Source organism: Leptodactylus fuscus, chromosome 4 (genome assembly GCF_031893055.1).
Source record: "Leptodactylus fuscus isolate aLepFus1 chromosome 4, aLepFus1.hap2, whole genome shotgun sequence".
In the NCBI taxonomy this organism is placed as follows: Eukaryota; Metazoa; Chordata; class Amphibia; order Anura; family Leptodactylidae; genus Leptodactylus; species Leptodactylus fuscus.
Genome location: NC_134268.1, coordinates 143,030,239 through 143,057,536, shown reverse-complemented (window position 1 = coordinate 143,057,536; position 27,298 = coordinate 143,030,239). Strand labels below are relative to the sequence as shown.

At 43.8% G+C, this 27,298-nt stretch overlaps 1 protein-coding gene across 4 annotated transcripts in view; it reads left to right on the top strand.

The window, feature by feature from the left end:
* PDE1C (phosphodiesterase 1C) overlaps positions 1-27,298 on the top strand; it is a 662,111-nt gene that overhangs the window by 216,220 nt on the left and 418,593 nt on the right. For all 4 annotated transcript variants that reach the window (XM_075271106.1, XM_075271101.1, XM_075271100.1 and 1 more), the window contains exons 2-3: positions 11,560-11,610; positions 21,220-21,385. In XM_075271106.1, coding sequence (XP_075127207.1) covers positions 11,560-11,610; positions 21,220-21,385 — 217 coding nt within the window. The remainder of the gene's footprint in view (positions 1-11,559; positions 11,611-21,219; positions 21,386-27,298) is intronic.

Here is a 27,298-nt window from a genome sequence, read left to right as displayed (position 1 = left end):
ACAATTTTTACTACTGGTATACAGTGCCATTGTCTGACTGGGAATTCAAAGAGTATATTGGGAATACAAATACCCTCATTTCTTGCTACTGCCATATAGTGCCAGTGTCTGACTGGGAATTCAAAGAATATATTGGGGTTACGTGCACCCACAATTTTTACTACTGGTATACAGTGCCATTGTCTGACTGGGAATTCAAAGAGTATATTGGGAATACAAATACCCTCATTTCTTGCTACTGCCATATAGTGCCAGTTTCTGACTGGGAATTCAAAGAATATATTGGGGTTACGTGCACCCACAATTTTTACTACTGGTATACAGTGCCATTGTCTGACTGGGAATTCAAAGAGTATATTGGGAATACAAATACCCTCATTTCTTGCTACTGCCATATAGTGCCAGTTTCTGACTGGGAATTCAAAGAATATATTGGGGTTACGTGCACCCACAATTTTTACTACTGGTATACAGTGCCATTGTCTGACTGGGAATTCAAAGAATATATTGGGGTTATAAATACCCTCATTTCTTGCTACTGCCATATAGTGCCAGTTTCTGACTGGGAATTCAAAGAATATATTGGGGTTACGTGCACCCACAATTTTTACTACTGGTATACAGTGCCATTGTCTGACTGGGAATTCAAAGAATATATTGGGGTTATAAATACCCTCATTTCTTGCTACTGCCATATAGTGCCAGTTTCTGACTGGTAATTCAAAGAATATATTGGGGTTACGTGCACCCACAATTTTTACTACTGGTATACAGTGCCATTGTCTGACTGGGAATTCAAAGAATATATTGGGAATACAAATACCCTCATTTCTTGCTACTGCCATATAGTGCCAGTGTCTGACTGGGAATTCAAAGAATATATTGGGGTTACGTGCACCCACAATTTTTACTACTGGTATACAGTGCCATTGTCTGACTGGGAATTCAAAGAGTATATTGGGAATACAAATACCCTCATTTCTTGCTACTGCCATATAGTGCCAGTTTCTGACTGGGAATTCAAAGAATATATTGGGGTTACGTGCACCCACAATTTTTACTACTGGTATACAGTGCCATTGTCTGACTGGGAATTCAAAGAATATATTGGGGTTATAAATACCCTCATTTCTTGCTACTGCCATATAGTGCCAGTTTCTGACTGGTAATTCAAAGAATATATTGGGGTTACGTGCACCCACAATTTTTACTACTGGTATACAGTGCCATTGTCTGACTGGGAATTCAAAGAGTATATTGGGAATACAAATACCCTCATTTCTTGCTACTGCCATATAGTGCCAGTGTCTGACTGGGAATTCAAAGAATATATTGGGGTTACGTGCACCCACAATTTTTACTACTGGTATACAGTGCCATTGTCTGACTGGGAATTCAAAGAGTATATTGGGAATACAAATACCCTCATTTCTTGCTACTGCCATATAGTGCCAGTTTCTGACTGGGAATTCAAAGAATATATTGGGGTTACGTGCACCCACAATTTTTACTACTGGTATACAGTGCCATTGTCTGACTGGGAATTCAAAGAGTATATTGGGAATACAAATACCCTCATTTCTTGCTACTGCCATATAGTGCCAGTTTCTGACTGGGAATTCAAAGAATATATTGGGGTTACGTGCACCCACAATTTTTACTACTGGTATACAGTGCCATTGTCTGACTGGGAATTCAAAGAATATATTGGGGTTATAAATACCCTCATTTCTTGCTACTGCCATATAGTGCCAGTTTCTGACTGGGAATTCAAAGAATATATTGGGGTTACGTGCACCCACAATTTTTACTACTGGTATACAGTGCCATTGTCTGACTGGGAATTCAAAGAATATATTGGGGTTATAAATACCCTCATTTCTTGCTACTGCCATATAGTGCCAGTTTCTGACTGGTAATTCAAAGAATATATTGGGGTTACGTGCACCCACAATTTTTACTACTGGTATACAGTGCCATTGTCTGACTGGGAATTCAAAGAATATATTGGGAATACAAATACCCTCATTTCTTGCTACTGCCATATAGTGCCAGTGTCTGACTGGGAATTCAAAGAATATATTGGGGTTACGTGCACCCACAATTTTTACTACTGGTATACAGTGCCATTGTCTGACTGGGAATTCAAAGAGTATATTGGGAATACAAATACCCTCATTTCTTGCTACTGCCATATAGTGCCAGTTTCTGACTGGGAATTCAAAGAATATATTGGGGTTACGTGCACCCACAATTTTTACTACTGGTATACAGTGCCATTGTCTGACTGGGAATTCAAAGAATATATTGGGGTTATAAATACCCTCATTTCTTGCTACTGCCATATAGTGCCAGTTTCTGACTGGTAATTCAAAGAATATATTGGGGTTACGTGCACCCACAATTTTTACTACTGGTATACAGTGCCATTGTCTGACTGGGAATTCAAAGAGTATATTGGGAATACAAATACCCTCATTTCTTGCTACTGCCATATAGTGCCAGTTTCTGACTGGGAATTCAAAGAATATATTGGGGTTACGTGCACCCACAATTTTTACTACTGGTATACAGTGCCAATTTCTAACTAGGAATTCAAAATGCGCAAGGCTCCCGGAAAGGGACGTGGACGAGGCCGTGGGCGAGGTCGGGGGAATGGTTCTGGGGAGCAAGGTAGCAGTGAAGCCACAGGGCGTCCCGTGCCTACTCCTGTGGGGCAGCAAGCATTGCGCCACTCCACAGTGCCAGGGTTGCTTGCCACATTAACTAAACTGCAGGGTACAAACCTTAGTAGGCCCGAGAACCAGGAACAGGTCTTGCAATGGCTGTCAGAGAACGCTTACAGCACATTGTCCAGCAGCCAGTCAGACTCTGCCTCCTCTCCTCCTATTACCCAACAGTCTTGTCTTCCTTCCTCCCAAAATTCCGAAGCTTTACAGAACAATAACCCAAACTGTCCCTGCTCCCCAGAGCTGTTCTCCGCTCCTTTCATTGTCCCTCAACCTGCCTCTCCACGTCACGATTCCACGAACCTAACAGAGGAGCATCTGTATCCAGATGCTCAAACACTAGAGTCTCCTCCATCTCCGTTCGATTTGGTGGTGGATGACCAGCAACCCACCCTCATCGACGATGATGTGACGCAGTTGCCGTCAGGGCATCCAGTTGACCGGCGCATTGTGCGGGAGGAGGAGATGAGACAGGAGTTGGAAGAGGAAGTGGTGGATGATGAGGACACTGACCCGACCTGGACAGGGGGGATGTCAAGCGGGGAAAGTAGTGTGGATGTTGAGGCAGGTGCAGCACCAAAAAGGGTAGCTAGAGGCAGAGGCAGAGGTCAGCAGCTTAGGCGAAGCCAGGCCACACCCGGAATCTCCCAAGATGTTCCAGTTCGTACCCAGCCCCGAAAAACTCCCACCTCGAGGGCACGTTTCTCGAAGGTGTGGAGTTTTTTCAAGGAATGCGCCGAGGACAGATATAGTGTTGTCTGCACAATTTGCCTCTCGAAATTGATTAGGGGCTCTGAGAAGAGCAACCTGTCCACCACTTCAATGCGCCGTCATTTGGAATCCAAGCACTGGAATCAGTGGCAGGCAGCAACGGCAGGACAAAGGCCGACTGCCGTTCACGCCACTGCCACTGCCTCTGCCTCTGCCTCTGCCACTGCCACTGCTGACTGTGCTGGCGATGCACTCCAGAGGACGAGCCAGGACACCACTTCATCTGCCTCCGCCACTTTGTTGACTTCTACCTCATCCTCCCCTGGTCCTGTCTTATCTCCTTCTCCTGCACCATCAAAGGCACCATCAGGCGTTTCTTTACAACAACCCACCATCTCTCAGACATTGGAGCGGCGGCAGAAATACACTGCTAACCACCCACACGCGCAAGCCTTGAACGCCAACATCGCTAAACTGCTGGCCCAGGAGATGTTGGCGTTCCGGCTTGTTGAAACTCCCGCCTTCCTGGACCTGATGGCAACTGCGGCACCTCGCTATGCCGTCCCTAGCCGTCACTACTTCTCCCGGTGTGCCGTCCCCGCCTTGCACCAGCACGTGTCACTCAACATCAGGCGGGCCCTTAGTTCCGCGCTTTGCACAAAGGTCCACTTGACCACCGACGCGTGGACAAGTGCATGCGGACAGGGACGCTACATTTCACTGACGGCACACTGGGTGAATGTAGTTGAGGCTGGGACTGCTTCCCAAACTGGCCCGGTGTACCTCGTCTCCCCGCCTAACATTCCTGGCAGGGACACGAGAAGAACACCCCCCTCCTCCTCCTCTTCTACCGCCTCCTCCTCCGCCACCGCCTCCTCCTCCGCCACCGCCTCCTCCTCCGCTGTTAGATTGACCCCAGCTACGAGTTGGAAACGTTGCAGCACTGGCGTTGGTAGACGTCAGCAGGCTGTGCTGAAGCTGATCAGCTTGGGGGACAGACAGCACACTGCCTCCGAGGTGAGGGATGCCCTCCTCGATGAGACGGCAATATGGTTTGAGCCGCTGCACCTGGGCCCAGGCATGGTCGTTTGTGATAACGGCCGGAACCTGGTAGCAGCTCTGGAGCTTGCCGGACTCCAACATGTTCCATGCCTGGCCCACGTCTTCAACCTAGTGGTGCAACGTTTCCTAAAGAGCTACCCCAATGTTCCAGAGCTACTGGTGAAAGTGCGGCGCATGTGCGCCCACTTTCGCAAGTCGACAGTAGCCGCTGCTAGCTTAAAATCTCTCCAGCAACGCCTGCATGTGCCACAACACCGGCTTTTGTGCGACGTCCCCACACGCTGGAACTCAACGTTTCAGATGTTGAATAGAGTGGTTGAGCAGCAGAGACCTTTGATGGAATACCAGCTACAAAACCCTAGGGTGCCACAAAGTCAGCTGCCTCAGTTTCACATCCATGAGTGGCCATGGATGAGAGACCTTTGTGACATCCTACGGGTCTTTGAGGAGTCCACAAGGAGGGTGAGCTCTGAGGATGCGATGGTGAGCCTTACAATCCCGCTCTTGTGTGTTCTGAGAGAATCCCTGATTGACATCAGGGATAACTCAGATCACACAGAGGAGTTAGGGATAGCATCCGATCCGTCACAGCTGGAGAGTAGGTCCACACATCTGTCCGCTTCACTGCGTTTAATGGAGGAGGAGGAGGAGGAGGAGGAGGAAGAAGAGTTGTCCGATGATGTGATGGTGATACAGGAGGCTTCCGGGCAACTTCGAATCGTCCCATTGTTGCAGCGCGGATGGGTAGACATGGAGGATGAGGAGGAAATGGAGATTGAACTTTCCGGTGGGGCCAGAGGAGTCATGCCAACTAACACTGTGGCAGACATGGCTGAGTTCATGTTGGGGTGCTTTACAACCGACAAGCGTATTGTCAAAATCATGGAGGACAACCAGTACTGGATCTTTGCTATCCTTGACCCCCGGTATAAAAACAACATCTCGTCTTTTATTCCGGTAGAGGGGAGGGCCAATCGCATCAATGCTTGCCACAGGCAATTGGTGCAGAATATGATGGAGATGTTTCCAGCATGTGACGTTGGCGGCAGGGAGGGCAGTTCCTCCAGTAGGCAACCAAGTTCTCACCAGTCCACACAAACGAGGGGCACACTGTCTAAGGTCTGGGACACCTTGATGGCACCCCCTCGCCAAAGTGCCGCCACGGAGGGTCCTAGTGTCACCAGGCGTGAGAAGTATAGGCGCATGTTGCGGGAATACCTTTCCGACCACAGCCCTGTCCTCTCCGACCCCTCTGCGCCCTACACGTATTGGGTGTCGAAGTTGGACCTGTGGCTTGAACTTGCCCTATATGCCTTGGAGGTGCTGTCCTGTCCTGCCGCCAGCGTCCTATCTGAGAGGGTGTTCAGTGCAGCCGGTGGCATCATCACTGACAAGCGCACCCGTCTGTCAGCTGAGAGTGCCGACCGGCTCACTTTGATAAAAATGAACCACCACTGGGTAGAGCCGTCATTTTTGTGCCCACCTGTGTAAAGCACCCCAACATGAAACTCCATGTCTGTACTCAACCTCTCCAATTCCTCCGCATCCTCATACTCATCCACCATAAGCGTTGCACAATTCTGCTAATACTAGGCTCCCTCCACCCTGATTTCCCCCAACTCTGCTGGTTAGAGGCTCCCTCCACCATGAATTTGCCCAAACTGGGCTGTTTAGAGGCTCCCTCCACCATGAATTGGTCCAAACTGGGGTGGTTAGAGGCTCCCTCCACCATGAATTGGTCCAAACTGGGGTGGTTAGAGGCTCCCTCCACCATTAATTGGTCCAAACTGGGCTGGTTAGAGGCTCCCTCCACAATTAATTGGTCCAAACTGGGCTAATTAGAGGCTCCCTCCACCATGAATTGGTCCAAACTGGGTTTTTTAGAGGCTCCCTCCACCATTAATTGGTCCAAACTGGGCTGGTTAGAGGCTCCCTCCACAATTAATTGGTCCAAACTGGGCTAATTAGAGGCTCCCTCCACCATGAATTGGTCCAAACTGGGTTTTTTAGAGGCTCCCTCCACCATTAATTGGTCCAAACTGGGCTGGTTAGAGGCTCCCTCCACAATTAATTGGTCCAAACTGGGCTAATTAGAGGCTCCCTCCACCATGAATTGGTCCAAACTGGGTTTTTTAGAGGCTCCCTCCACCATGAATTTGCCCAAACTGGGCTGTTTAGAGGCTCCCTCCACCATGAATTGGTCCAAACTGGGCTGGTTAGAGGCTCCCTCCACCATGAATTTCCCAAAACTTGGCTGTTTAGAGGCTCCCTCCACCATGAATTTGCCCAAACTGGGCTGTTTAGAGGCTCCCTCCACCATTAATTGGTCCAAACTGGGCTGGTTAGAGGCTCCCTCCACCATGAATTTGCCCAAACTGGGGTGGTTAGAGGCTCCCTCCACCATTAATTGGTCCAAACTGGGCTGGTTAGAGGCTCCCTCCACCATGAATTTCCCAAAACTTGGCTGTTTAGAGGCTCCCTCCACCATTAATTGGTCCAAACTGGGCTGGTTAGAGGCTCCCTCCACCATGAATTTGCCCAAACTGGGCTGTTTAGAGGCTCCCTCCACCATTAATTGGTCCAAACTGGGCTGGTTAGAGGCTCCCTCCACCATGAATTTGCCCAAACTGGGCTGTTTAGAGGCTCCCTCCACCATGAATTGGTCCAAACTGGGGTGGTTAGAGGCTCCCTCCACCATGAATTGGTCCAAACTGGGGTGGTTAGAGGCTCCCTCCACCATTAATTGGTCCAAACTGGGCTGGTTAGAGGCTCCCTCCACAATTAATTGGTCCAAACTGGGCTAATTAGAGGCTCCCTCCACCATGAATTGGTCCAAACTGGGTTTTTTAGAGGCTCCCTCCACCATTAATTGGTCCAAACTGGGCTGGTTAGAGGCTCCCTCCACAATTAATTGGTCCAAACTGGGCTAATTAGAGGCTCCCTCCACCATGAATTGGTCCAAACTGGGTTTTTTAGAGGCTCCCTCCACCATGAATTTGCCCAAACTGGGCTGTTTAGAGGCTCCCTCCACCATGAATTGGTCCAAACTGGGCTGGTTAGAGGCTCCCTCCACCATGAATTTCCCAAAACTTGGCTGTTTAGAGGCTCCCTCCACCATTAATTGGTCCAAACTGGGCTGGTTAGAGGCTCCCTCCACCATTAATTGGTCCAAACTGGGCTGGTTAGAGGCTCCCTCCACCATTAATTGGTCCAAACTGGGCTGGTTAGAGGCTCCCTCCACAATTAATTGGTCCAAACTGGGCTAATTAGAGGCTCCCTCCACCATGAATTGGTCCAAACTGGGTTTTTTAGAGGCTCCCTCCACCATGAATTTGCCCAAACTGGGCTGTTTAGAGGCTCCCTCCACCATGAATTGGTCCAAACTGGGCTGGTTAGAGGCTCCCTCCACCATGAATTTCCCAAAACTTGGCTGTTTAGAGGCTCCCTCCACCATTAATTGGTCCAAACTGGGCTGGTTAGAGGCTCCCTCCACCATTAATTGGTCCAAACTGGGCTGGTTAGAGGCTCCCTCCACCATTAATTGGTCCAAACTGGGCTGGTTAGAGGCTCCCTCCACCATGAATTTCCCAAAACTTGGCTGTTTAGAGGCTCCCTCCACCATTAATTGGTCCAAACTGGGCTGGTTAGAGGCTCCCTCCACCATGAATTTGCCCAAACTGGGCTGTTTAGAGGCTCCCTCCACCATGAATTTGCCCAAACTGGGCTGTTTAGAGGCTCCCTCCACCATGAATTGGTCCAAACTGGGCTGGTTAGAGGCTCCCTCCACCATGAATTTCCCAAAACTTGGCTGTTTAGAGGCTCCCTCCACCATTAATTGGTCCAAACTGGGCTGGTTAGAGGCTCCCTCCACCATGAATTTGCCCAAACTGGGGTGGTTAGAGGCTCCCTCCACCATTAATTGGTCCAAACTGGGCTGGTTAGAGGCTCCCTCCACAATTAATTGGTCCAAACTGGGCTAATTAGAGGCTCCCTCCACCATGAATTGGTCCAAACTGGGTTTTTTAGAGGCTCCCTCCACCATGAATTTCCCAAAACTTGGCTGTTTAGAGGCTCCCTCCACCATGAATTGGTCCAAACTGGGCTGGTTAGAGGCTCCCTCCACCATGAATTTCCCAAAACTTGGCTGTTTAGAGGCTCCCTCCACCATTAATTGGTCCAAACTGGGCTGGTTAGAGGCTCCCTCCACCATGAATTTGCCCAAACTGGGCTGTTTAGAGGCTCCCTCCACCATGAATTGGTCCAAACTGGGCTGGTTAGAGGCTCCCTCCACCATGAATTTCCCAAAACTTGGCTGTTTAGAGGCTCCCTCCACCATTAATTGGTCCAAACTGGGCTGGTTAGAGGCTCCCTCCACCATGAATTGGTCCAAACTGGGGTGGTTAGAGGCTCCCTCCACCATTAATTGGTCCAAACTGGGCTGGTTAGAGGCTCCCTCCACCATTAATTGGTCCAAACTGGGCTGGTTAGAGGCTCCCTCCACCATTAATTGGTCCAAACTGGGCTGGTTAGAGGCTCCCTCCACCATGAATTTCCCAAAACTTGGCTGTTTAGAGGCTCCCTCCACCATTAATTGGTCCAAACTGGGCTGGTTAGAGGCTCCCTCCACCATGAATTTGCCCAAACTGGGCTGTTTAGAGGCTCCCTCCACCATGAATTTGCCCAAACTGGGCTGTTTAGAGGCTCCCTCCACCATGAATTGGTCCAAACTGGGCTGGTTAGAGGCTCCCTCCACCATGAATTTCCCAAAACTTGGCTGTTTAGAGGCTCCCTCCACCATTAATTGGTCCAAACTGGGCTGGTTAGAGGCTCCCTCCACCATGAATTTGCCCAAACTGGGGTGGTTAGAGGCTCCCTCCACCATTAATTGGTCCAAACTGGGCTGGTTAGAGGCTCCCTCCACAATTAATTGGTCCAAACTGGGCTAATTAGAGGCTCCCTCCACCATGAATTGGTCCAAACTGGGTTTTTTAGAGGCTCCCTCCACCATGAATTTCCCAAAACTTGGCTGTTTAGAGGCTCCCTCCACCATGAATTGGTCCAAACTGGGCTGGTTAGAGGCTCCCTCCACCATGAATTTCCCAAAACTTGGCTGTTTAGAGGCTCCCTCCACCATTAATTGGTCCAAACTGGGCTGGTTAGAGGCTCCCTCCACCATGAATTTGCCCAAACTGGGCTGTTTAGAGGCTCCCTCCACCATGAATTGGTCCAAACTGGGCTGGTTAGAGGCTCCCTCCACCATGAATTTCCCAAAACTTGGCTGTTTAGAGGCTCCCTCCACCATGAATTGGTCCAAACTGGGCTGGTTAGAGGCTCCCTCCACCATGAATTGGTCCAAACTGGGGTGGTTAGAGGCTCCCTCCACCATTAATTGGTCCAAACTGGGCTGGTTAGAGGCTCCCTCCACCATTAATTGGTCCAAACTGGGCTGGTTAGAGGCTCCCTCCACCATGAATTTGCCCAAACTGGGGTGGTTAGAGGCTCCCTCCACCATTAATTGGTCCAAACTGGGCTGGTTAGAGGCTCCCTCCACAATTAATTGGTCCAAACTGGGCTAATTAGAGGCTCCCTCCACCATGAATTGGTCCAAACTGGGTTTTTTAGAGGCTCCCTCCACCATGAATTTGCCCAAACTGGGCTGTTTAGAGGCTCCCTCCACCATGAATTGGTCCAAACTGGGCTGGTTAGAGGCTCCCTCCACCATGAATTTCCCAAAACTTGGCTGTTTAGAGGCTCCCTCCACCATTAATTGGTCCAAACTGGGCTGGTTAGAGGCTCCCTCCACCATTAATTGGTCCAAACTGGGCTGGTTAGAGGCTCCCTCCACCATTAATTGGTCCAAACTGGGCTGGTTAGAGGCTCCCTCCACCATTAATTGGTCCAAACTGGGCTGTTTAGAGGCTCCCTCCACCATTAATTGGTCCAAACTGGGCTGGTTAGAGGCTCCCTCCACCATGAATTTGCCCAAACTGGGCTGTTTAGAGGCTCCCTCCACCATGAATTGGTCCAAACTGGGCTGGTTAGAGGCTCCCTCCACCATGAATTTCCCAAAACTTGGCTGTTTAGAGGCTCCCTCCACCATTAATTGGTCCAAACTGGGCTGGTTAGAGGCTCCCTCCACCATGAATTGGTCCAAACTGGGGTTTTTAGAGGCTCCCTCCACCATGAATTGGTCCAAACTGGGGTTTTTAGAGTCTCCCTCCACCATGAATTGGTCCAAACTGGGGTTTTTAGAGTCTCCCTCCACCATGAATTGGTCCAAACTGGGGTTTTTAGAGGCTCCCTCCACCATGAATTTGCCCAAACTCTGCTGGTTAGAGGCTCAATCCACCCTGATTTTCAAAACAAATGTTGGTGCCAACCTCAACTTACTACAAGGGCCAAATTCACTGCTGGTGACAAGCTCTCCTCACTGCAAGTGCCAAATACACATGTTTCAAGGTGTTTTCCTACTGTCAGAGAGGTGGTATTGAGTGTGTAAAGTGTGTAGTTGTTAGGCTGTGATGTTGGGGTAATAGAGGGTCTTTGGTGTGTTAGATGCCCCCAGACATGCTTCCCCTGCTGTCCCAGTGTCATTCCAGAGGTGTTGGCATCATTTCCTGGGGTGTCATAGTGGACTTGGTGACCCTCCAGACACGGATTTGGGTTTCCCCCTTAACGAGTATCTGTTCCCCATAGACTATAATGGGGTTCGAAACCCGTTCGAACACACGAACATTGAGCGGCTGTTCGAATCGAATTTCGAACCTCGAACATTTTAGTGTTCGCTCATCTCTACTAAAGACTCTCCATCTTTATATTTCATATCCACTGGCTAATGCAGTACAAAGATATATTTTCCCTTGTATAAAATACGTAAAAACAGGATTTTGATGAAAGTTGCTTAACCCCCTTGATAACCATTTATATTTGTATTATACATTTTATAAAGCATTTATTTATGTATCTGCTATGAAAACACATGCTGTCATTTCTGTTGGTTGTATTTTGGCCTGATGCACATTTACTACAACTATAAATGTGTCTTTCCTGTTTTCAGTTGCAAATGAAGCTGGTGACAAAAATGCAAGACCTTTGGCAAGATTTGCAAGTAAGTGAACAACAAAGAAAGGCTATAACTGTGTTTATATATGGATGCTGAAAATTATGATTCTATTAAAAAACTTTTGAATTCTTGTTTGGGCATTTTAAAGAACATAAAATTTGGAAAAAATATAGAATAGTTTGTGGTATTCAGATATGAGTTAAAACACAGCAAATAGACCAATGTAGATAAATATGTAAGTTGGTTTTGTGTATTGTGACTGTTGCATAAAATATACTCCTATGGTAAATGGCACAAAGCAGGTAGGAGCCTCATTCAAGTAATGTCTTTGCATCCAAATCACAGCTTTGTAGTTTTTTTGTCACAACAAAATTGCAACATTCACATATGTACAAGGCTGTATCGTGACCGCTAGCTCTTCACCCAGGGCACAGATCATGAAAGCCAACAGTGCGCTGAATGGGGTCCATGTGCTTGCCGTGCACTGCCCACACGTATCATGTGGACAGAAAAGTAGATTGTGAACTACTTTCCTGTTCTGTGCAGAGACGTGGCGGCAAGCACACAGGCGCCCAAGGCAAGATGCATCGTTTGCCTCATGGTAGTACGGTCATGTATCCAAAATGTTAGCAGTATATGAATGCAATTTAATCTATTATATGGTTGGTTAATCCCTGGAAAACAAATGTTGTTTTTTCTTTAGATTTTTGTTCAGATCAATTGTATAGTAATTGTCTATTGATCCAAATGAGAAGAATACTGTTGTGGAAAGCCCAGTGTCCTGCTGCTCTTCAATTTCATTCACACCCTTTGTGTCACAATCAGGTACCAATGGAAGCCAAGAATTGAGCAGTGTATTGTGCACTTAACCACATAGAAACAATAAGGAACTGATTATTACATATGTAACGTTTCTGTTTACAATAGTTGACCAGCACCAACTGCGTATTGTAGGAGGATATCTCATCAGATGCCCTGGCAATGATTCCCAGTCCAGACTATTTCTCTTAAAGAAGACCAGTCATGGTTTGGGACACAGGCAGTTCTATATACTGCTGGAAAGATGACAGTGCGCTGTCAGCTTTCACAATCTGTGCCCCCGGTGAAGAACTATCGGTCCCGGTACCGTAGCTCTTTAGAGTCAGAAGGGCGTTTCTGACACTCTGTCAGGAACGTCCTTCTTCACAGCAGCGTCTATCACACTGTACAGTGAGACCGGGGAGGAACGCCTCCCTCTCTCTGCTCACAGTGCTCGTCCATAGACGAGTATTATCAGGAGGGGAGGGGGCGTTCCTCCCCGCTCACACTGTACAGCGCTATTGGTGCTGCTGTGCAGAGGGACGTTCCTGACAGACTGTCAGGAATGCCCTTCTGACGATGAAGAGCTACGGTATCGTAGCTCTTCACCCAGGGCACAGATCATGAAAGCCAACCGTGCGCTGAATGGGGTCCATGTGCTTGCCGCGCACTGCCCACACATATCATGTGGACAGAAAAGTAGATTGTGAACTACTTTCCTGTTCTGTGCAGAGACGTGGCGGCAAGCACACAGGCCCCATTATAGTCTATGGGGTCCATGTACTTTTACTGCACAGTGCCTAAAATTGCGTTTGGTATTCCATTCGGAGGGGGTCCCCATACGGACTCCCCAGGACTGAATGACAACGCAGATGTTAACGAGGGGTAACATTCACTCCATAAGCTCGATAACGTGCGGATGGCTTCCGCTGTAATAGTACGGTGGAGTTCAATATGCAAGAAACATAAATTCTTATCAAAGTAGGAAAAAGTCCATCAGCAGGCTAGCAGACCTCAAATTCTAAGACTGTAGCCCCACCTGGTGGAAATGCAGCTTTTTTTTTTTTTTTTTTCTGCAGAAAAAAAATGCAGCATTTTGCAATACCATCAAAGTGAATGAGATTGCTTATGATTGCCCTATAAGTTTAATAAGAGAAGAAAATCCACACAGAAAGCTCAGCAAAAACGCAATTAATAACGCAATGCTTCTCTGCTTTATTTACGCAACATTTTTATCTGCATTGTGCAACATGAGGCCTTTACCTTAAGCTGAAGCCCCACATTACGAAAACACTGGGCTTTACAGTACCTGCAAAGTGGATGGGTTTCTGGCTAACTACAGAAAAAAATTCACAGTGGAGAATGCCCGCATCTTTTAAAATCGCAACATGTCAATTATACCTGTGGAAACGCTTTTGTTTCTGTATAAGTATAATAGGGGAAGAAAGTCTGCAAAGGAAAACAAAATACTCTGGAAAAAAATGTAGTGTGTTTTTTTCTACAGATCGTTATGTGGGACCGTAGCCTTAGGCTGAGACCCCATGTGTGCTCACACCACAAATGTCGCAGAAAACCCCCCCGGTATTTTACAGTCACAGTAAAGTGAACAGGATTCTAGCGAATCCCATGTCCACTTTACATAAAACAATGCGTAGTGGACACGCTGCGATTTACAGCACTGTCGTGGTTTTTGAAATTGCAGCATATCAATTATACATAGGCTGGCGGTTTTCCTATTGATATAATTGAACTACAAAGTCCGCAGAGTTTGCGGACTTTCTATGAACAGCACTGCGGGATGCTATGTGGGACCTTAGCCTTATGCCCGGTTCACACTAGCGCTTGTATTCCGTCCACAAGGAGTCCGCATGGAGACCCCCCCCAGACAGGCAGTGCGAGCAGTGCGCGGCAAGCACACGGAGCTCATTATAGTCTATGGGCTCCGTATGCTTAACTGCACAGCGCTTGCATTAACGTTGGTATTCCGTCCAGGGGGGTCTCCATGCGGACTCCTTGCGAACAGAATACAAGCGGTAGTGTGAACCAACCCTTAGACAGGTTCTCTCTCATTGTGGACCCAAATGACATAGACCCACTTGTCTGAACCTAGTGTAACCTTTGCCTCAGGCTGAAGCCACACATTGCGAAAAAGCTGCGTTTTACAGAACCTGCAAAGTGAATGGAATTCTGGTTAATCCCATCCAAACATTGAAGAAGAAAAATCTGCAGTGGAAAATCACAGCAAGTCAGTTATACCTGCGAAAAAACTAATAATGCAAAACATGAAAAAACTTGATGCGTTTCTGCCGTGTTTTTTTTTTTTGCACATTTTTTTCATTTTGCTATGTAGGGACTTAGCCTCACTTGAATAAAATCTAATACATATGTGAAAGGAATCTTGAAGAAATGTGCTGATCCTTCACTTTCCTTGTTACAATCCATATTTATAGCTTTTTAGATATTACATACAGTATAAATAGAACAGGAACATTATTAAATACAGAGTATAGGTGAATCCCATATATAATCTGTACAATCTGTACGGAACCTATTTGCGAACAGTGTCTGTTTTCTTTTATGGAGGAAATGGACCCCTATATACCATTTGATGAAGTATACCACAATATTCTATTTATAGAAACATTTCCTTACAGACATAGAACATCACCCAGTGGTATGGAACCTTTAGGCTAAGGGAGTGGACTACAGCCAAAGAGGCTGCATGAAGGGGCAACACGGTGGCTCAGGGGTTAGCACTGCATCCTTGCAGCGCCGGAGTCCTGGGTTTGAATCCTGCCAGGATCAATATCTGCAAGGCGTTTGTATGTTCTCCCCATGTTTGTGTGGATTTCCTCCTGTTCTACAAAGACATACTTAAATGGGAAAAAAATGCACATTGTGATCCGTGTATAGGGTTTATAATCTAAAGAAAAAAAGGCTGCATGAAAAACCACGGGGGAATGCATCACAGATTTGCACATAGCGCTTTTCAAATAAAGTATGCAGATTTTACCTACGTAGACTTTCTCCTTCTATTTTGCCTATAGGGAAACCGCCAGCATGTCCGTAGGTATAATTGACATGCTGCAAGTGTTTTTCAAATCTCAGCATTTCCACTACGGATGTACTGTAAAACACAGCAGTGTTTCTGGTGTGGCAAAATGGCAGCATTTGTACTATGTGGGCCTTATTGTATAATATTGCTTTACAATGAGTTAGTTGGAGAAGAGGTATTGGTTTATACGTATTTATTTTTATTATTTTTTGTGCGTAACATATTTCATAAGTGATCACCAGGTGGCAGTACAAGACTTTCTGTAAAAAAAAAAAAAAAAAAAAAGACCTCAGACATACTGATATAATAAGGAGTGAAGCTAACCACTAATCCTGTTTATAGAAGTAGGAAATGAAACTGTAGTTATTCTTATTTATGTAAAACCTCAAATTTCCCTTAGTTTTAATCATACAAATACACAAATAAATAAAATTTATTTTTGCGAATGTAAAGCTGTCCCAATGTAGTAGCTGGGCTGTAGAGACCTGGCTACAATGTGACCAGAAACCTCTTAGACATGCTGTTTTATCAAACAAAAAATGTCTGCATCCAGGACTTTTTCATCCTAAAGGAATCTCAGATGTAGATATGAACATAGCCCAACAATTATATTTTTAAACAAACAATTTGAAAGCTACACAGACTTCGTTGTCCACAAGATGGCCGCTATGTGGGTCCTTAGCCTTGCCTGTTTTACTAGTACAGCAGGTCGCAGCAAAAAAACACTGTGTTGCCGCCGCTATTTTTCCTGCAGCGCTTTTCATAGAAAGTCCACAGAGGTTTCTGATGCCTTTATACCTATAGATATACCTCAAGCTTTCCGTAGGTATAATTGAAATGCTGCCATTTCCAAAACTGCAATGGTTTTGGAAATCAAAGAGTGTCCAATGTGTGTATTTTTCCACAATGTGTGGATGGGAATCTCTATACTAGACATGGACGAACCTCTGAAGATTTATTCTGTTTTGGGTTTGAGTGGATCAGTCCAAAAATTTGGGTTGAGTCAAAGAAGTTCCTCATAACTCAGAGTTTAAATCTCCGATGTAGATATGAATATAGCCCAACAATGATATTTTTAAACAAACAATTTGAGAGCGACACAGACTTCGTTGTCCACAACTTAAAGGGGTATTCCCAAACCTCAAGTGTAATGGATGAGAAGATGTTCAGTGCTGTTGTCGGCTTTGTAACACGTAGGTGGACCAAACTATCTACAACAAATGTGGAAAAAAATTCTGTTGTCAAAAAGGCAGGGATCCATGAATCTCTTTGTACACTTCCAGCTGGTGCCAGTAAATAGATTTACACCTGTCTCCAGATATCATGTTCCATTTACTGTGTGTCCGATGCTGCCTGGTGCACTTACAAAGCCAGAAATCATCGCTAGTCATGTTCTGTTACATTCTGTTGGTACCACGGTGTTGACATAAAAAATATATATTAAACAAGCCCCGTCCCAAAAAAACTCTCGCCATTGTACTTTCCAATACCAACACCATGTTGGTGTTTAATCTGCTCCCATTAAGGGAAAATTGTTGGTGGCTTTTTTGAAAACCAAATGTCTCCATTGCTGTTCAACTGGCAGGCACACTAAGTGTACAACAAATTTCTACTTGAAATTTCTGCCAGAGAGATTTCTCTCCTCTAGTACTATATTGCTCTGGAATCTTCTCCCATACATGAATCATTTTTGTTATTTTTCTTCTAAAAAGTCAATTCTGTACTTTTATGTATAATTTCTGTACTTGGCAGGCAGTCCAGGCATGTTGCCAGTCTGCCATAACTGTTCATCGTACAGGATAAATAATACTATTTTTGGATAGTGGGGGCTTATACGCACAAGGGGATACCTAATTTTTTTTACGTTATGTGGTTTTTAAATTTAAAGGTGGGTTTTATGAACTTTTTATTGTTAACTTTTTTTTTCAACTTTATCCCTGCTCTAAAAGGGGACTTGAACCTGAAATCTCACATTTCCAGTGCAATATATAGTATTGCAGTACATTGCACATAGGATCCCTTTGTGTGACAGGGAACATCAGTTAGGGGTACGTTGCTTTGTCTCCTGGCTGCCATGGCAAACCCCTCAGTCCCCCTGATCTTATCACGGGGGATCCAAGGGATGACAATTTTGACCCCAGACCCCCTGGATTTTGTGATCACTATTTATCACACATCCAGGGGGTTAATGTGTCAGAGTGGGATAATCTTACAACTCCAGTGGTGAGTCTGGGCATCGGCTAAGTAACACATCTGAGTGCCGTAGATAATACAATGTTCAACATTAACTACACACTCAGGGGTTAAAGCCACTTCTTCTATATAACTTTTTAACCAGACACACTGCCACAAATTCTTTTTCAAAATAATAAATGAAACTGACAAATATTTGTAAATACCATTGCTTTTTCCAATATAACTGCCATATATGTATGAAAAATTGTAGTTATCTGAGCCTAAAACAGGCATATTTTTGGAGCATTTTACTGTTAAAAAGTGAAAAAAGAAGTTAAAGCACAAGGTATAATTAAAGAGGACCTTTCACCATATCTGGGCACATGCAGTGTTATATACTGCCGGAAAGCTGAGTTCAGCACACTGTCGGCTTTCCCGATCTGTGCCCGGTGTGAAGAGCTTACGGTCCGGTACCGTAGCTCTTCTATGGTCAGAAGGGCGTTTCTGACCATTAGCCAGAGATGTCCTTCTGCCTCGCGGCGCCTATCACGCTGTGCTGTGGAGCGGGGAGGAATGCCCCCTCCCTCTGCTCACAGCGCTCGTCCATAGACGAGTATTATCAGGAGAGGGAGGGGGTGTTCCTCCCCACTCCACAGCACAGCGCGATAGGCGCCGCGAGGCAGAAGGACGTCTCTGGCTAATGGTCAGAAACGCCCTTCTGACCATAGAAGAGCTACAGTACCGGACCGTAAGCTCTTCACACCGGGCACAGATCGGGAAAGCCGACAGTGTGCTGAATTCAGCGCACTGTCAGCTTTCCGGCAATATATAACACTGCATGTGCCCAGATATGGTGAAAGGTCCTCTTTAAATAAGCTGTCTACCTTTGTCAACCCTTTGTTTTCTTTTGCCTTAGGGCGGGTTCACACCTGCGCTGGGTCTCTGCTTTAGCCAATCCAGCGGGTTTCCGTATTCTGCCCCGAGAAACTGGACAGGGGACGGAAACCCGGCAGTTAGTTTTCAAACACATTTACTTGAATGGGTTTGCAAAGTGACTGCCCATGTGCGCCTTCTGCCTCTCCACGGCAAAACAGTTTTTTTTAACTGGACACAAAGTCGGACATTCAGGACTTTGTGTCCAATTAAATAAAATGGTTTTGCCGCAGAGAAACAGAAGACGCACACGGGCAGTCACTTTGCAAACCCATTCAAGTAAATGTGTTTGAAAACTAACTGCCGGGTTTCTGTCCCCTGTCCAGTTTCTCGGGGCAGAAAAAGAAAACCCGCCCGAATGGCTAAAACGGAGACCCAGCGCAGGTGTGAACCCGCCCTCAGAGAGTTATAAATTGGACGGATGGAGTCTTAGGAGCCCTGACAGTGTTATACATTATGTTTTAAGTTTATTTAAACTCTGATTTTTCATGACACATAATTAAGATTTATTTCAGGTTCAGAAGGCTCGGTCCATAGATTAAGAGGTTCACCTATCTCTGGACTGCAAATAAGCCCTGGGAAGTCTGATCCAGTAGACATATTCCCTTCCATCTGTCATTTACATTTTGCTGATACTGCTCTACCAAATGTATAGACAGATAGAGAAAGATCTCCAATATGATCGAAACATCACTGTTTGGTAAATAAAGTTTCTTAGCTTTTACTGCATACCTGAAGCAAAAGTTTCTTCTAATATTCCTTAATATGTTTATCCACATAATTGAATCTGATACTCCTGCATTGAAGATGGAAGGTAAAGGTGTGCACCACATTCAGTATACACATAGAAATAATGTGCCAATTTACATTATTGAATGGTCTGTTCTAAAACTTACTGGAGAGAAAACGGAGACTCATTCAGATTCCAGTTATACAGTCCTATGAAAAAGTTTGGGCACCCCTATTAATCTTAATCATTTTTAGCTCTAAATATTTTGGTATTTGCAACAGCCATTTCAGTTTGATATATCTAATAACTGATGGACACAGTAATATTTCAGGATTGAAATGAGGTTTATTGTACTAACAAAAAATGTGCAATATGCATTAAACCAAAATTTGACCGGTGCAAAAGTATGGGCACCTCAACAGAAAAGTGACATTAATATTTAGTAGATCCTCCTTTTGCAAAGATAACAGCCTCTAGTCGCTTCCTGTAGCTTTTAATCAGTTCCTGGATCCTGGATAAAGGTATTTTGGACAAACAATTCAAGTTCAGTTAAGTTAGATGGTCGCCGAGCATGGACAGCCCGCTTCAAATCATCCCACAGATGTTCAATGATATTCAGGTCTGGGGACTGGGATGGCCATTCCAGAACATTGTCATTGTTCCTCTGCATGAATGCCTGAGGATTTGGAGCGGTGTTTTGGATCATTGTCTTGCTGAAATATCCATCCCCGGCGTAACTTCAACTTCGTCACTGATTCTTGAACATTATTCTCAAGAATCTGCTGATACTGAGTGGAATCCATGCGACTCTCAACTTTAACAAGATTCCCGATGCCGGCATTGGCCACACAGCCCCAAAGCATGATGGAACCTCCACCAAATTTTACAGTGGGTAGCATGTGTTTTTCTTGGAATGCTGTTTCTTTTTGAACGCCATGCATAACGCCTTTTTTTATAACCAAACAACTCAATTTTTGTTTCCAAAATGAAGCTGCCTTGTCCAAATGTGCTTTTTCATACCTCAGGCAACTCTATTTGTGGCATACGTGCAGAAACGGCTTCTTTCTCATCACTCTCCCATACAGCTTCTATTTGTGCAAAGTGCGCTGTATAGTTGACCGATGCACAGTGACACCATCTGCAGCAAGATGATGCTGCAGCTCTTTGGAGGTGGTCTGTGGATTGTCCTTGACTGTTCTCACCATTCTTCTTCTCTGTCTTTCTGATATTTTTCTTGGCCTGCCACTTCTGGGCTTAACAAGAACTGTCCCTGTGCTCTTCCATTTCCTTACTATGTTCCTCACAGTGGAAACTGACAGGTTAAATCTCTGAGACAACTTTTTGTATCCTTCCCCTGAACAACTATGTTGAACAATCTTTGTTTTCAGATCATTTGAGAGTTGTTTTGAGTAGCCCATGATGCCACTCTTCAGAGGAGATTCAAATAGGAGATCAACTTGCAATTGGCCACCTTAAATACCTTTTCTTATGATTGGATACATCTGGCTATGAAGTTCAAAGCTCACTGAGGTTACAAAACCAATTTTGTGCTTCAGTAAGTCAGTAAAAAGTAGTTAGGGGAATTCAAATCAATAAAATGATAAGGGTGCCCATACTTTTGCACCGGTCAAATTTTGGTTTAATGCATATTGCACATTTTCTGTTAGTATAATAAACCTCATTTCAATCCTGAAATATTACTGTGTCCATTAGTTATTAGATATATCAAACTGAAATGGCTGTTGCAAACACCAAAATATTTAGAACAAAAAATGATTAAGATTAATAGGGGTGCCCAAACTTTTTCATAGGACTGTAGGTATCAGTTTTCCTTTTCTGGCTAGGCTAATATAGGAAAATACGAGACCCAATGTGCCTTAGCCTAAATATGATTCCATTGTATAAAATGTTTTCTAGTAAAATGCAGGAACTAAATATTATGCATATGTAATGTCTGTTGTAGGGTCCAAGTCTCAAAACAGCTTATGGAATAGCATTATTAGTGGGCTGAATCTCAAAGAAAAACAGAAGACATCAATTTCTCCTGATCCTCGTAGCCCCGAAGAGATCTTAGCAGATGAATTGCCACAGGTCGACAGTCCAGATGCAATTCCGAAAGCATCAATCAGGTTTGCCGGAAACAAAACTTATTTACATTGGCTTGCGTTTAATTCTGCTGAATACTATGAAATACAATATAAAAGGGTGTGATGCAATGAAAACTTTTTTCACGCTACAAATTTAGTGTTACAGTATTTGGGTTTTGTGGTTGATGTTGCTTGTGACAGTGTTTCACAGGCTAATGATCTAATATTAATTGATTTTCAAGATTGGACAAATTTAAACAGTTTGAAAGCTTAAGGCAGAACAAAATCTCCTGAAACCTAACTTATAATCTAACTACACTGGTACACAGATGGTAGGCGGCAGATAGCAGATGTGGTTTGGCCCAGTGTGCAAGGCTCCAGACTACTATGATGACTAACGCGTTCCAGTGTCACAGGTGGTGCATGGCCTGTCAACTGAGAACCTCTCCTCTTACTCCTAAGTGTTCTGAGCTGCCTAATTTTAAGAAACAAATGGCGTCTATATGGCCAGGAGGAGGCTTCCCTCTCAAGCTTTCCCAAGTTAGTTCCACTTCAAGCTATCCATCACTCCTTCCCCAAACTGGCATATGCAACATAGTAGACAAATAACACTATACCAAATTGTGGCGTGCCAACTCTAACAACACTGCAATCCTCACCACAGCTACTGGGCAGCTGGGGCTGGTGTTCAACCCCTCCCAAACAACAGACTAAATGTTTAATATGTGTGTCTGTACCACCTTACAACTTCTTAAGAGATGTAATAGACACTTTCATACATCACTTTTATGTAATAGTCTGTAACCTCTATAGTTGTTCTGCAATAGTTATGAGTTCTTGACAATACTATTAACGTCTATTGTTTTTCTATCAAGCACTGAAATGCATATATATGTTTTATGTTCTGACCTATAATTACATTTAGATGTATAGACAGTAGTATGAATCCGTAATACAGTACAGTTCTCTAGTTTGTACTGTGTGGTACTAGATGACCAGCTCTTTTTTAAAACATAATTGTTGTGCTATACTGTATTTGTCTATGTGTGGTCTACCAGTAGCTATGATTTATGTGGTGGCTTGTTAAGGGTTGTGCTAGTTATATTGCATTGGATTTTTAATTTTTTTTTTTTTTGTGAGAAATTGACCAAAAAGTTTGTGAGTCCTTAACCAAGCAAAGGTAAAGGTGGCCACATCTGTTCCACTCTTTTTATGTAGAGTTGTGCATTAAGGTAAACTAATAGGGTACACACCTTTATTGCATAGTATATTACAAACTATTCTCCCCTAGGGAAATTGTATCTTGGAAAAGTATGTTGCCTGGTGCCTTTTAGAGGCTTACCAAGTCATACCAGACTGTATATGCAGCAATGCCAATGTTACTGTAAATTGCAATGATTAGAATACTACTTGCAATGGCACAGTGGTTCACAGACTTTGTGAAGGTGGGACCCACTTTTGGATGTGAATTTTGCTGGAGATCCCCTCTACTATACTTAGCGGAATTTGAAAATAATTGTCCCTACCTGAATTCTGTCTCTTAGTCCACTGAATTCTTCTCATTACTGGGCCTTTCATCACTATATTTTGTCTTTTATTTAATTGTAATCTTTCACTTACTCTGTCTCTTATTTTTGCCTTCTGGGACTGTTCTCTGCCTTTGATTTTATTCTGCCATCAGGCAAAATATACTGGCACTGCTCTCTGAGCTGTTTCCTGTCCTGTGTCACCCACCTAGTATATATAATGTTCCCCAGTGCTTACACAGTATACTGTGTCTCCACACAGGATAATATCCCACAGTATCTCCATACAGTATAATACTCCATAGTGTTTCCATGCAGTATTATGCTCCATAATGACTCCAAACAGTATAAAATATTGCCCAGTGTCTCCACATAGTATAAAATGCTCCCAAGAGCCCCCACAGTATAATGCTCTACAGTGTCTCTACACAGTGTAAAATGTTCTACAGTGGCCCCACATAGCACTGTGCTCCACAGAGTCTCCACACAGTATAATACTCGCAAGATTTCACCCACAATGTAATGCTGCACATTGGCTCAACACCGTATAATGCTCCACAGTGTCTCTACACAGTGGCCAAATACAGTACAGTGCTCCAGAGCAGCCCCACATGGTATAAAATGCACCTGAGCCACCCTGCACTGTAATGCTCCTCAATGACCCCCCACAGTATAATAGAGTGGCCCCCACTGTATAATCTGCTCCCCAGTGCCCCTCATAGAATAATGCTCCATATAGACCCCGCAAAGTATAGTGCTCAATACTGGCCCCACATACAATATGCATGTACTATATAATGCTCCACAGTTGCCGGAAGCCTCAAGCTACTTCATTTATAGGGATGGGTGAGCCCCACAAGATTAGTTTCCACATACATTCATGAGGTTCACCCCTCTGGGATTGTTTGGTGGATTATTGTACTTTGGGGTCTTTGGTCACATGACTGCTGAGGCTGATCTGCAAAGTGCATGTAATGTCACTACCTGTGACATCATGAGTTTCCTTCCTGAGGTCTGCTGAGGCTGTTGATTGGCCTCAGTGGTCACGTGAACGTTAAAAGGGTTGTTCATGACAACCCCTTTAAGGTATTGAAAGGTCCATTTTAGTATTTGCTTTGCAGTTTTTTTTTGCAGAAACAGGAAATAGACATGGGCACATCTACTAGACATGGGTGACAGTATCAGCAATAGCAGATTTTCAATGACTACCTTGCATAGCTATAAAAAAAAAAATCCCCCTGAAGTGTCACTTTAAAGGAGTTCTGTCTGGGCATAGGGGTGTCATATAAGGAAATCCACTGCCAAATGGGACAGCTCTTGAATAAATGCAGTGTTATGCAATATAATAATCCGCATGTTTCTGAGCAAGTCAGTCTGTGGTCCAAAATGATAGAACAATAGTAGTGTAAAGGTGGACATACACCTTTAGCAGTTGCTTCTTTGGCCACCGATGATGGGGGTCTCCTAGATAATGATGAGGCTAAAAGAAATGGTTTTGTTCCAGCAAATATATTGAGGTGACACATAGAGATATCAAATTACTTGAGATGTTTGGTTTAATGGAGACGGACAAAGCTGGACTTTTAAGAAGATATTGACCCTTTTACTTTTGTCAATTATACGTTTGTCCTTCTCTGTCAGCCTTACAAAGAATCACGGACAAACATTATTTACAGCGAGCTTCCAAAGACCGAAAAATAGATGCTTCACTGACAATACATGGATTTGCACTTGGCCACAAAAAGAAAATTCTTTTTGCATCCTTAGTACATCATAATAGACCTCAATTGTCTTTAACACTGGGCATCCTGCGATGTGGCTTCTGAGCTGAACTCATTCAGCACCTATTTTCACCACAGGCATTTTCAGAAAATAAAAATGTTTTTCAAACCTTTAGGAAACCTGACAGATACTCATAATAATGTGTTCTTGTCATCATTTCATGCATAGTTCTGACATGAAAGTGGAAAATTTGTACGAAATCTACATGATAAAAATGATATAATGTATAATACTTACTGCACATTTATTATGAGGACTGCGTGAAGCCAAATTACACTAAATATGATCATTTACATAAGGGAATGGAGATGAATATGTATGAAGAAATAGAGATTTTAAGCATATAGCAAATTTCTCAATTGCATTTAGATTTGTGTATCATCATATATGTTTAATATCTCGGGAAGAATAAATACCTGAGCTTATACCTCAACTGTATGCCAAAAATATGGTGTAAAAGGAGACGACACTATCAACATGTTTTATGAATGTAGGAAACTGTAGTTACCTGAAGAACCTACAACCTCTTTGGGAATGAAGATCATGGATGGATTCAAATCCTGAACCCAAATACAGCAAGAACAAGTCAGTGATAGTAAAATTGATCAGGAAGGTACCATGTTGCATCTTACCAGAACCCCAGAGTCATGCTATACCGGGTACCAGTTAGCTGCAAATGCTGCTGGGTCCTAGTAGAGTCAGATCAGTCGACGGTGCATCTTAGGAGACTATATCCCCATTGTAACTGGGGCTAATATGTCAGAAAAAAAATTAGCATCAGCAAAAATCAGCAATAAAAAAAAAATGTTGAAATATTGAAGGGCAAAATGTGTAAAAATATATTAAAAAGACAATATTAATGCTCAAAATAAATAAATGAAGAGCGCCACCACTGGTCCCAATTCATCGACAGAACACTATGTAATACCAATATGAAACAGCCATAACGCCAAGGGAAAATAATTTAAAAATATCTTATTAGCACTTTGAGTTCTAAAAAAAATGTAATAAACAGATGCTTATTATCCTATTTAAAAATAAAACAACAATATCATCCAGTATATTAAAAAAAAAAAAACTCGCAAAAATAAAAATGACATAAAACCACAGAGTGATGTATCATCAAAGCAAGATACGAAAATTAATTGATCAGAGAAAATGCCTGGTTATGAAGTGAGTAATACTCATGACCTATCCTTAGGTTATATCATCATTACCAGACGTGTAAAACAATCACGCATCAATTGTTTAAAGGAGCCATAATGCGCCCTAACTATCATAGCGTCATACTATGCATAATAGCTAGTAAAAGTACTGAAAACTCAGTGCCCTTTGTCTGCACAGAGTACCGAGCTGTACAAGTTCTGCCAAACGTTGCACCCCCAACAGTCAGATATCGATGACCTATCCAAAATATAGATAGTGTCCAATCTATTAGTGTTACTTGAAATAATGTGAATCAGAATAGAGACTTGGAAACTATAATCTAGAATTTTATATTAATATTTGCATGGTGCTGGCTTTGCTGGTGACATGATGTTATTCCACCGTTACAGACATCCAGGTACTGGTATGGTTTTTTTTGCCTTTTAACAGTGGTGATGGCAGTCATATTAATATTAAATGATAATGCCTTGTCAGAGGAATTATCATGGTAATAGATGGGGTGTTCTGTTAAAATACCAGTTTAGTAACAGTGACAAGAGTATCCATGTGAAGGGCTGAAGGATCCTTATTGAGGTGAAGCAGCACATTGAGCAGCTGCTGATTTCAGCCGATACCTTGTCATGCTTTTTCCAAGAGAAAAACAGAAGAAAAACAATAATTACAATTGATCTTCTATATATTTAACAGTGTATTGTAAGGACTTCCAGCAGAAGACCTCTTCACAATGAGCATATTGTTGAATGACCTACAGACATCCTTCCTTACCTATTGTTGTGGCTGGTCATATCCAGAACTTTTACAAGTTTAGCGGCTTTTCTGAAGCTATCATATTTTATAAGTTATCACAAAGTAATATACTGAATACCCATTTGTGTCTGTAACTTCAAGTGGAAGGTGTGTATTGCAGCCTCTAAAGGGGCTCTATCATTGGGAAACATCATTTTTAGCTAAGCACATCCCTGCATAGCCTTTAGAAATGCTATTTCACACCTACCTTTTGTATGTAAATTGCCTCAGTAGATTCTGAATAAGTCCGTTTTTATTCATATGCCAATTAGGTTTCTCCGTGCACTGGAAGTCTCTTTGTGCACTCCTCTCTGCTATTCTCTATGTGTATGTACAGCAGAGGCTGCTGTGCTCATGACGCATCTCTGCTATTCATATACATAGAGCAGACAGTGCACACAGACACTTCCGATGCACGGTGGAAGTTCATTAGCATATGAATAAAAATGGACTTATTCAAAATCTACTGAGGCAATTTACATACAAAAGGTAAGTGTGAAATAGCCTTTCTAAAGGCAATGCAAGGATGTGCTTAGCTAAAAATGATGTTTCCCAATGATAGAGCCCCTTTAAATGCTTTTGTTAGGAGGTTGAGATATTGTGTTGAATTGATTTAATGAAAAATCTGAATGCTTAACCAAACTACAGATCACTTAATGGGGGTTGTAGCTGTATAGTATAAGAATGTTAGTCC